This window comes from Artemia franciscana, chromosome 4 (genome assembly GCF_032884065.1).
Source record: "Artemia franciscana chromosome 4, ASM3288406v1, whole genome shotgun sequence".
Classification (NCBI taxonomy): Eukaryota; Metazoa; Arthropoda; class Branchiopoda; order Anostraca; family Artemiidae; genus Artemia; species Artemia franciscana.
Window position 1 is genome coordinate 36,515,158 of NC_088866.1, and position 12,604 is coordinate 36,527,761.

The following is a 12,604-nucleotide window of genomic DNA, read 5'->3' on the forward strand; positions in this document are numbered from 1 at the left end:
CATCCCTTCATCATTTGCTGAAAGTTTCAACTTAATACATCCCGTCATTCCGGAATTTCGCCCTTTCGAAAACCTGTATACACATAACTTGTTTTGATTTAGTTAAACACTCCCCTCAAAATTCTCTGGAAGGTCCATCTAAACGCTCCTCGTCTTTTTGTGGACACTGAAGGTCAAACATGTCCCCGTTTCCCAATAAAAAACTACCATGGGTAAACAGTAGGTAAATTACAGAAATTACAACTCTTTTGTCAAGGGATGTGGGGGATAAAATCCCTCTAGACATAGTTACTAAGCTTTTCAAATATGCTGAGTAAAATGGCTGTCTCAAAATTTTGATTGGACGTGTTTTTGAAAATTGATGAATGTAGGAAGGGGGCTGATTTCCCTCCAATCACTTTTGACTCTTAAAAAAATGCACTAGAACTTGTAAGTTCCAATTGAATGATCTACTTCTGAAGATTCAACTAGAGATTCCATCTAAACGAAGTGTCTTGGTGGAAAAAAATACACTCCGCATCGCTCTTTACTTAAGTAGCGCTATTGCGCTATCTATGACACCTAAGAAGTTTTTTTTGTAAGTATTTTTGGGGAAATACTATTGATTAAACAAGTAAATTATTTGTAACCCTTAGAAACATAGCTTTGCAATCCAATAACTAATATTAATATAGTCTTATCCCTGGAATCAGGTAATAAAATATGAGAGTTTTCAATGCTAATAGCTTTGCAACATGAACGGTTAGAATCCTTATGATTTTCAGTATTTTTAAGCAGCTCATTTTAAAGCAATATTGTTAATCAGACTACGATGAGGCTTGTAGTATACATTATTTATTCATAAGAAAGAGTTATTTATTTAAATAAAATATTTAGGTGAATACTGTATAATGGTTTAAATTAAATGGATTTAAATTAGGTCCTATTTTCTATCTTTTTACTCATTGGATTTTTTTCTTTTTTTTTAGAGATGGAATCCAGCGGCGTCATTTATCGAAAATTGGGAGGTGGGAGGCAAAACATATTTTCCAAAACTTGGGGGGGGGGGCAATTTTTTTCAATTTTCAGGTAATACACCAGAGAAAGGTTTTTCAAAGAAAAGTGTATTTTCAATTTAAGGGGAGGGGATAAGAAACAGAGAGGGCCGTAACACTCCACCCCTCCAATTGAAGCCGAAGACGGAGACAAGTGTCTAATATATAAAAAGTAAATCCCCAAAAGCAAAGCGTATTTGTTGGGAAGAATAATACTTTGCTACTTTGAAACGTATTTTAATTAGTACAGAAGGAAGCAGCTGTAATTTAGTTTTAATCAGAAATTAAATTGAAAAAAAACGAGTTTTCCAACTGAAAGTAAGGAACAACGTTGATACTTTAAACGGACAGAAATTATCACATATATGAAGGAGTTTGCCCCCTCTGCAACACCTCTTCATGCTAGTACTTTTCAGTATTAAAAAAAAAAATACTTATGGTTCTAATTAAACGACCCTTGTGTTTCAGGAGTCTTTTTCAAAGAATTGGGACAAATGTTTAAACTTTAGCGTGAATAGCGATTCGTTAAGGAGGGATTAACCCCCTCACATACGGAATGATTTCTGTTTGATTTAAGTTTTAATGTTGCTCCTTACTTTCAGTCGAAAAAACTTTTTTTAAATTTAATTTCTGATAGTTTTGAATTAATGCTGAGAAATCCAGCCCTACTTTCATGGAAAATTCCCTTCCCCCACGAAAACTCCTCCATGGAAAGATCCTCCCACTTAATTACCTCCGCCAGAAAATTCCCCCTGAGAATATCTTTATACTTCCCAGTAGCAAATACTATATATAAGCAACGGGTAAAGTTTACAACTTGCAGCCCTTCCCCAGGGGGATCTGGGGACTAAGTCATCCTCAAAGACATAGCTATTAGATCTTTCGACCATGTTGAAGAAAACGGCTATCTCAAAATTTTGATCGGATAATTTTGGATAAAAAGAGGGGTGGGGTGGGGGCTAGCTACCCTCCAATATTTTTGGTCACTTAAAAGGGTCCTAGAACTCTTGATTTCCGATCAAATGAGCCCTCTCCTGATCATCTAGGATCACTGGTGCTATGCAAATATTGCTGGGGAAAACAAACAAGCAAAAAGTCAAATATACACACATTCGTGATCTTCCTTCTGGCAAAAATTCAAAATTCCGCATTTTTGTTTATAAGAGCTTGAAACCTCTATAGTAGAGTTCTCTGATATTCTGAATGTCGTGGTGCAATTTTCATTACGATCACACGGCTCTTAGGGGTTCTCCCCTTTTTCAAAATTTAGTGAAATTTTCTTAGGCTCGTAAATATTGATGGGTAACATTAAACTATGAATTTTGTATATTTTGAATAAGCATCGAAATTCGATTTTTTTGCTGTATCCATTATTATCAAGACTCTGTTTCTTACAGTTTCGGCTACTAGTGAGCTGCATCACTCCTTACTTACAGTTTGCTACCACGAAGTGTTTGAAAAAGTAAGGGATTATTTATAATAATAAATAAAGCAATACTAGCTGCATTATAACAAAAATACCTACTGAGCAACTCTTAAAACAACTTTAGCGTATATTTTGGTGATGGAAACAACCCGTATTAACACAATAGCTTGAAAATTAAATTAAGCGAACCAGAAGCTAAGTATCCTGTACTCATGTAGTTGAGTTCACTATTCTATCATTGAAGTTGTTACTACAGACACATCCATTACTAACACTGCTATTCAACGGGAGTTTGGTTATAGACCCCCCCCCCCCAAACTAATTTACAGCAAAGTTTTTAATCCAAGTTATTATAAAACCTGAATGCAACGTATTATGAAAATGATTCTAAATAACCGAAGCTGTGCAAAAAGCTATTTCAATTTATTATTTGGTCTTCGTTTTTTTTTAATTAGTATCGATTCGTTTATAAGTAGAGTGGGTAAAAGGGTTTTCCTTGGGTTCTTTTTTAAGTCATGTGGTTTTAGTAAAGTTAAAGTTTTGTAGTAAAGGTCGTGTGTACCAAACGCCGTAAAAGTGTTAACGATTTTTTCTCTCTTCGATGTTGAACTCATCTCTATGTTAATTGGAACGTATGGATGAGCTCATATTCCCAACAAAGCTAATATTACCATTTTAACCTTTACTGCTCCTGTTAGTGTCTTTTGATGAGGTTAAAGGTATTAACGATAATAATGTAATTATGATGCTGGTCCGCTATGCACCATAGAATTTGGCATGTTAACTAAACTTTTAATTCATACAAGGGCAGTACCAGGAATACCCTGATATTCCCTTGGTATCCTTGTAGGATACATTATTCTACTGGAAATTCTCGTTTTTTGATCCTTTTGAATTCTTTTCTTTTAAGGTAATATGGTTATTTGCCCCTGGAACTAACTTTAGTTTATTAATGCATGAAAACTGCAACTCCCAAAAAAATTTTTCGTTGTTGCAAAAACTTTAGAGGTTTAGGCCAGTGCAAAATTTTCGTCAGTGCTGCCACCTTGATAGTGAAAACAGGTCAGCAAACCGAAATTTGACAATTTGCTTTTTAATAGTTTTCAGTTTTCAATTTCAATTTTGAAACTTTTCAGTTTTCAATTTCAACCTTCAGAATTTTCAATTTTGCTTTTCATTAAATTTTGATTTTCATTTGTAAAAATTAAAAATCATACTCGGTGAATTTTCAAAGACGACTACACCTTCAAATGAAAGCTATGCCTCCCCAGCTGTTTGGTTACCTATAATATGCATGTTGAGTTTTCCATTAATAAATCCCTTGTATAGACTTGAGAGGATTAATCTTTGCTATATTATATTTCATTAAAGAATTACGGTGTCTTAATTTTTAGTTAAATGGTTTTTTACTTGTTTTAGATATGTGTGCTGTGATTTGTTGCGTATACGGGTTATGAAGTTTTTGTTGTTGATTGTGCCTTATCGTCTCGATTTTAACAAGCTATCTTAAAGCCCCTAAAAGCAAGAAATATAATTTTTAGGAATCTTAAAGGATTTGCTAAATCTTCCATAGCATCGTATACTGCGAACTTAAATGTTTTGGGGGATTTTTAAAAGTAATCTCCAGGCCCCCAATAGGAGCAAGTACAAGTTTAAGTGAATCTTCCAAATTTTGTAAGTTCTCCATAATATCGGCTATGGTACGTTTAATTGGAATGTTTTGGGGTATTTTTATGAAAGAAGTCTCCAAGGCACCAATAGCAAGCAATAGACGCTCCAGCGAATTCTCCAAGACTTTTGTGATTTAATCTTCTACGATTTTAAGTGCCCTGAATAGCCTTCTTTTCCTGAATTTCCTGAATAGCCTTCTGAATCTTCAGCTTGTCTTGAGTCTTGTGCTGTGGCAAAATTTGATCATTTTGGGATTTTCAGAAATTCTGATTATTGTGGCCTAAGAAGCTGATGTTTGTGTGTGTGTTGGGGTTCTTAGAAAGTTAATTATTATCTGAAACGAACAATTAAACACCTACATAGGTATAAGACGGATGTTGGGGGTTACGCATTGGTTTTTTTAAAAAGTAAAAGAAAACAGAGCTTTTATTAAATGAATGCGATGAAATGAAGGGGGGAAGTACAATGGCAAAATCTAAAAGTTGTATGATTTTGAGGAATTTTAGGTTGAGGAGATAGCAAACGTAGGTCAATCAGTTTTGTCAGTCGAATGATAATTCATTAGAATTTCAAAGATAAAAAACATTGAAAAGTAAATATAACATAATAGCAAAATAGATTGTAAAAGGAGTGTGCGTGGATGTTCTGCGATAGTTGCTGCTTTTAGCTTTCATTACTATTCAAATAAAATCAGGCTCTAAAGAATTATAAAATAGACTTGAAAGTACAAGATACAGAATAAACAAGAGCTTATTAGATTGTAGCAGGGGCGTGCATCGATTTTGTTTGTTTGTTGATAAGATTACCTTTCATTACTATTCCAGAGAAGCCAGAAACGAAAGGAATATAGAATTGTGTTAAAGAAAAAATAGTTTTGAAGAACATGTAAAATAAATAAGAGCTAATTATATTATAGATGGTATATGCGTTGCTACTTCGCTTTTGTTGGTAGTATTAAGCTTCATTATTAATTAAATAAAATCAGACTTAAAAGAAAATATTGACTAAAAACAAAAAGAAAAATTACTGATTAAGTTATAGCAGGAGTTTGGGCCGATCTTTTGCATTTGCTGGTAAGATCAGTTTTTATTACTATTTGAACGAAATCAGACTTGAAAGAAAAGTAAAATGGGTTTGGAAGGAAATAACAAATAAAAAAGAGCTTATTAGATTGTAGCAGGGGCATGCGTCGAGATGTGATCTTGTGTCAAAGCTTATACAGTCTTTTTGACATCTGGTATTTTTGGATCCTCCTACTAAAGGGCCGTGCCTTATGAGAATTATCACGCAAAGGCTACCGGTGAATTAACATGCAAGGCAATTGCAGTTGAACTGACACCATGGATTTGACAGGGTTCGATACAATTAACCACAAATAAACATATAAAAGAGTTGCAAGACGGGAAACACCTGGGTTGGGAAAAGTACGATCAGTGTGTAAGCAAGGTGGTGACATCTATCTTGAACGTTTGCTAGGACTTCTATTAGCTTAAGCCTCTTAAACTTAATGTTTTTACACACAAATCACCATGCTAAGATCACATTTTGCTAAGATTTTATCTAGGCACTCAAATTACCAGCTTAATCTAGGTTTGGGAGAAGTTTACGTTCCCCTTTGATTCTATGCTCTCCCATAGCCTTTAGCATATTCCTTAGGGCAAAGTCATTGAAAAATGTTCCCAATAACCTGGGGTATTACACAACCATGCTTGACTCCCTATTCAAGACTGGATTAGCTTCTAACCTCACATATTGCCTAAACTGCAGCAATTTTACATATATAAAGTTCAGTACAACAAAGATCCAAAATTTTCGTATTTAGCTGTTATAAATAGAAAGAATCTTGTATTTGCGTCATAAGCTAACTCATATCTTTCTTTTTGGAGTTCAATGTTTCAGTTTAGTTTTAAAGAGCAATTTGTCACTCTAATCAAGTCTTTTCTAGGATTATATAAGCATAAAATTCATAAAAGCTGAATAAAACACCTGCCTCTCCTTTTTGACAATTCCTATATATTCCCCCTACCCAAGTGGTGTCAGTTCACAAAGTTCTAAGGGAGACAGAGCAAACTGTATTTTTTCAAGAATTTTGAGGTTTGGGCAAATAAGTCATTTTTCAATGACTGTGAAAGGGGAGCAAATAAATCTAGTTTTATAAGCTCAAAGAGCAAACAAACAAATTTTGCAGCATCTTGCCAAGCATGTCGCAGTCAGCAGGTCCTTATGCTCCTGAAGTCGTTGGTTGTACCTACGGTTGAATACTGCTAAATAATGCTGCACAATACATCTAATGTTAAACCTTTCTTTTTGTATCTTGACGGGCACAAGTATTGAGTCTGAAAAGTTCTTAAAATAAATAAAGAAAATGCTTTGGGAAGTGTGAAAAAAAATAGTGATTGCGATTATAAAATTAGAAAAGGAAGCTAATGTATGCATACAAAATCAGATGGTATTTTTGGCTGTGTTTCTATAATCTTACTCAATGCACCAGTAAATTGTTCGAGATCTAAACATGGGATATTAATAGAATGACCTTTCAGCTCAATACTTGAAATGAACTGAGAGTATTGAAATTATTCTTTTAAATTTTCTTAGACATTTAATTCATTAGACGTTCTGCTGATAGCACATAAACTTAGTTTTTCTCTAAAAACAAGTTTTCTAAGGATTCAGACATATTAAGCATGCTTAACAAAAGTACTTTTGCTGTACGAATGAATTAAACTTGATGCTGAAAGTTGGAAGGTGGCCTATTGCCCTTTTCAGTGCTTTTGCAATAAAAATATCATCTCTTCTTCTAGTTCCACCTATTATAACATCCAGTGAGCCTTTTGTGCGAGTTGAAATTGGCGACATTGCCACTCTTCCGTGCTTTGTTGAAGGAGTTCCAGTACCTATCGTTGAATGGACAAAGGAAGGGTACTTTGAATGGGGTATAATGTTGCCTGACTCCGGCAGAGATGGAGACAGAATCAAGATAACACCCGAAGGGACTTTAGTGATCCGGGTAAGTGGTGGTCATAAATTACAGTAATAATTTATGAAGAATTTTTATTGAGGTGAAAGTTAGAGAAATTTTGAGGAGTATGTTGATGAAAAAAAATATTAAAAGACACTATCTGCATGCAAGTAATTAGAAAGGAGTATCAAAACTTTCGGGGCATTACTACTACTACTATTGTGGCTGTGAATGCGACTTGTTGCGACTGTGACAATGACTACTTCTGACTGCGACTGCTAGCAACTGTTAATATATCTACTTGTGACTACTTTCAGGGAATGTGGAACAAACTCAAAAACACACAATGCGCATGCTGATTATCAAATGGGCGCATTAGATATATTCCAGGAACGGCTTAGGGCATTAAAATAAGCAGTACTCGAACCTTCAGAGAATGCTGGGGAAGATGTTAAACTAAATCAAAAACCCCATGTACATCTAGGTTATCAAAAGGATATATCTGCAATATCTTAGGAGCAACTAAGGGTCGAGAAATTCAGTCGAAAGATACTGTGTGCTTCTCGGTTGTCAGAAGGGTGCATCTGAAATATTCCAGGAGTAGATAATGGCATTTAGTTGAAACTTTCAGGGAATTTTTGGGGGTGGTATTGAAATAAATCTCACTATCAAATCTCACTATTGAAATAAATCTTGGAGCTATTAAATTACAACGGAATATTTTAATTGTTATGCCAGAGATATGAAAAATTGGAAATATTAGTTATATTAACCAATAACAAAACTTTCGCAACCAAAACGAACAAAACGAACAATCGCAACGAACAAAACGCATTTGTGTTTTCCTGAAACAAAATATATTACAAATATTTTCTTTAATGTTTAAAACATAAAAAATAAACATAGATTTACAGTAACATCTTGGTTATTATAGTGATTTTTTTTCGTCGGTACGTGGAATAACAGAAGCATTGTGTTCAAGATATATTTTTTAATAAAATGTATATAACGCAACAAGTTTTAGACTTTTACCACCAGGGAAGGAGTTAAGGGGAAGCAGCCAAACTCATATTTGTAGTAATTTTTGTTCGTTCTAAGTTTGAGCTGTACATTCAATATAATTTTTAGTCGTTTTAATATTTATCTATGTTAGTATCTGTTGTCCTTGCTATGATCTTTTATTTCACTTTCCGTCTGTTTTTGGTTTGTTTATTCTTTAGCAGTGAGTTCTGGCCGTTTTGAGTTTGAATTTGTAATTAAATTTATTCTTGTTGGTCTTAAGTTTACTTCAAACCTTTGCAAAAAATCAAACCTTCAAAAAATTGAAAAACTTCTTTTTCAATTTTTTTTTAATTTGTCTTCAGAAAATGAATGGGTTAGAATGCTTGACGAATTACACCAAATAATTGACAGATCGTGGATTTTTGGAAAGGGGTTGTTTTCTGAATTCAAAAGAGTTTTGTTAGCTCAGTAGATACGTCGGCTAGATGTTTTGGAGATCGTTTTTGCTCGTCAGACTCAAAGCCTATGATTTCGACGCCTTAAAAAAGAAAACGAAAAGATTTATACAATTGAAATTAATTCTTTTTAAAGGCAACATATCTTAAGAGTATCCTAGATACAGGTTTGTCTAGCGCTACAAATCTACATGGAACCAACATCACGATTATGTTATCTTAGGTGAGCAATTAGTTGGTTCCATAAGGCTACTATTCAAGACAACCACTAAAACTTGCAATTGAACTGGTAAGCGGAATAGTGCTAAATTTAATTAAATTTAAGTATGGTATTTTGATATTAATTTTCTTTCTAACTAAATTCTAGGAAGAAGTACAAGTTTACCGCTCATTGACCATTAGTCAGCTCGTTTAACTTATTATTAACTCCAAAATAAACATCAAAGTACAATAACACAAAATTTATATTCCCGAATTAAGCAGAATAACAGGTATCCTCTCTCTCAGGTACACTCTCTGGAAAATATTGTTCTTTAAATCAATGCAATTTAAATCAGCGATTTTAAGTGATATTAGTGTTACCAAACCACCCTTACTTATCAGAGTTTATATTTCATTTTAAATTTTGCTTCTTTCTTCATTTCAAGTAATGTCAGTCTTTATTCATTCTTAATTCACAATAAGTGCTGCTCATTTAGATTTAACGTCCTCTATAGCCTAATTTCTGCTCATTTTAAGTTTTACATTTTCGTTTCTCTTTTCGTCGAAAAAAATTTGTTTTCTTATTTGTTTTATTAAAATTTCAAATATTTTTAGGATATTCACCCTGAAGACGCTGGCACTTATATTTGCCTCTCAGTTAATCAAGGAGGAGGTGAAATATCCCGGACAAGAATCCTTTTAATAAGTGAAAAACCTACATTAGTTCCTCCAATAATAGCAAGAGGACCTTCAAATCAAACGCTTCCCCTTAAATCTGAAGCTTTTCTTTTTTGTGAAGCATATGGTGCTGAAGTATCTTGGTGGAAAGACAAAAGAAATATTGAGCCAGATAATGTGAAATTCTTTGTTGGAAAGGATGGAACTTTAAAGATAAGAGGTAAGTCTTTTCTTATTTTGAGAAAAAAAGTCGAATATTTTTAATTTAACCATGGTGTCATCCTATCAAGTTTATTCCCTACAAAAAAAAGTCCTAAAGCCCTTCAATTATTCTGGATTTTCCTTATTTGAACATATAACAAAAAAAAAAAACAAGAACTCTTTTATCTCACAAAACAAAAGGCTCAGTGGTCTGTGTAATGAAGGGGAACAAAAGTAGCAATTGCCGGAAAATTAATTAGAGTAGAAAATAAAATCGCTAGAAAATAACAAAATAATTTATTATGGACCAGATTATACTAGTGAAGCTTCTTTAATCAAACGATGTAACGATATAAATGGATAAACTAATAGATAAAGAAGATAAAATCAGGTAATTTCATAGAAACAATCTATCATCTATGTTTTGAACCTAAAAAACTTTTCTAAAGTTTTGTTTTAGCATTTACTGATAAATGAATTTATCTCTTTAACTGTACGCAAAACAGTTTGGATGCTTAGACATCACCTTCTGATTAAAAACAGGAAACAAATTTTGGCAAAAATGTAAGAATAACACAGCTGAAGGTGTGTTAAGATTTATTAATAAACAAAAAGTACAACAACGTTGGTAAAAGATGTTCAAAGAAAAAATTGACAGGAAATGAATGCTACGTCCTTGAAATTCTATAATCCAACCAATGGGCTAGTTAAAAAGCAACACACGAAACAGAGGGGAAATTACTCTCTATTGATCAATGGAGCAAAATAAGTAAAATTTAGGACAGAGGAGCAAAAATGACTGAGAAGTTAAAAAAAGAGACAAAATAAGAAATTGGTTGTGAGTCCTTAAAGGGCTTAAGACAGTCAATCTGCTTCAAAGTCAGAAAAATGCACAAAGCGTAATGGGACAAACGGTAAAGAGGCTATAAAATTATCCTTAAGAGTTTCCTTGGTTGTTCTTTTTTCACTTTTTCTCCCTTCGCTTATAAACATAATGGTAGTTGCGGTGATCTAATAACTTAAAATGTTTGATCTCCTTGAGATAGCAAAAGAGAGTATATGCATTACAAGACAGTCGTGAACGGAAGAAGCAGGCTGGAATATCAGGGAAGCACCATAGAAATAGTTATCTGGAAGCTCAATAAATAAAACTCCATAAAATAAAATAGCTTTTATGTATTTTATTTACGTTCAGAAGAGTAAATTATGTTTCAGGTTTAGACTTATTTGAAAGCATTAAAGGCTGATAACAAAATCGTCAAGCATTCTCAATGCTTTTTTTAAGCCTGTGAATTTGTTTAAGAGGAAGGTTTAGAGACAGACCATACAACTATAATTTAGACATGGCATCCTACATATACTTCTTAATCACTTGAATTTCCTGGTACCGAGATTTTCAATAGATTTTAGCGTCGGAATATTATCAATTGGCCTTCATAGTTAAATATGAAGACTTCATTTGTGTTTTTGGACAATAAAGAGCAATTATAAAACTTAAAAGCAGCAAATATTAATTCTTGTTAGTAGTAAAACTGAAAAAACGCAAATTGTCATAAATAAATGTACGATCGCTCCCCTCCCCCAAAATTCTAGAAGCCATCAAAGTAAACCAATGGGTTTTAATTGTTTTCTCACTTATTAAAACATATTACTAAGTACAGCTCTGAACATTCCAATATTAAGATGAGAACCATTGCGAAATTGGGTTGAGACTGGGGGAACTCCCACTAAAAAAACAAAATAATTCTCTTTTCTTATCTGCTGGTTATAAACCTACTTGAGCAAAAAAAGTAAATGGACGTGTTTGCCTATGATGAAAAGTATATTTTAAAAAGCAGGCAACTCCACTTTTCTTAAATTTTCGAATTATAGTCAATAAGCTGGCGCATTTATTTTGAATATTAAAAGAAAGCTCTAAGAAGTTTTTATCGTAACTGAACCATGTTACCCTTCTTATATAAATATATCAAAACTTCTTGACGACTGACATATCTTGCTAATGGAATCAGAAGTTACTGCACTATTTTACAGCATGCTCATCTAAAGTACCTGAAAGTTGTCAACGGTTGTCTAAAGGAGAAAAGTTGGACTTATAATAAATAAAGGAAATAACCCATTTCTTCTGCTGTATAGCGTCGTAAAAAGGCAATATCTCTAAGGGGAATAATATTTGCTCAAGAGTACTCTAGAACTGACTTAACAAGAAGAGAGAAGAATGGATATAAAGCATATTTCTGTTCTTCTGATTTGACGATTTTCAGTTTTTCCTTTATATAGAGGATATTGAAGTAATGACATTTCGTGAAGATCCATTGTATAATGCAACTAGAATAGTACTCTTATGACTAATCAGTACTTCTGAAGAAGTGTTTCTTATCACAAAAGCATTTTTGTTTATGCCCCAGTCTTTTTTTTTATCTCCTCTTTTACTCCCTTTTCTTCTATTTTAGAATTTTTTCTTGCTATTTTTTCATTAGATTTTTGTTTGCGTGATTTAAGCTCTTAAATGCATAAATGCCTCCAAGTTTAGATTTATTTTAGTTTATCAAATCGAAATTTGAAGAATAAATAGAAATATACTAAGACACGTAATATATTATTCTTACAGGCTCATTTAATTCATATCACATATATATTTTCGGCACAAAGCCTCGTGAGGCTTCATATATTCTGACATACTATGTTTAATTTTGAAGATGGATATTGAATGGAAACTGGAGAAGATGCTCCGCTTTTTATGTGAGCCAAAGAGTAAAGAAACAGAGAAGAGTTGAAATGAATCTCTACCTGCGGTGCTGATCTCTGTTTCATGTCCCATCAGCCGGGAAGTGCAATAGGGGGTCATGGGCCAGCCATCCTATGCTTTCACACTTCCTCCCTGTTTAACTTCCACAGATGTCTCCAGGTACCCATTTAGAGCAGGTTCGAATCTGGCTAAGCTTACAAAGTTACGCCACTGACCCCCATCCAAACCAAA

The 12,604-nt window shown here is 33.5% G+C and overlaps 1 protein-coding gene across 1 annotated transcript in view; it reads left to right on the forward strand.

The window, feature by feature from the left end:
• Positions 1-12,604, forward strand: part of LOC136026371 (roundabout homolog 2-like) — a 232,894-nt gene that overhangs the window by 86,277 nt on the left and 134,013 nt on the right. The window contains exons 7-8 of the mRNA XM_065702916.1: positions 6,933-7,138; positions 9,364-9,646. Coding sequence (XP_065558988.1) covers positions 6,933-7,138; positions 9,364-9,646 — 489 coding nt within the window. The remainder of the gene's footprint in view (positions 1-6,932; positions 7,139-9,363; positions 9,647-12,604) is intronic.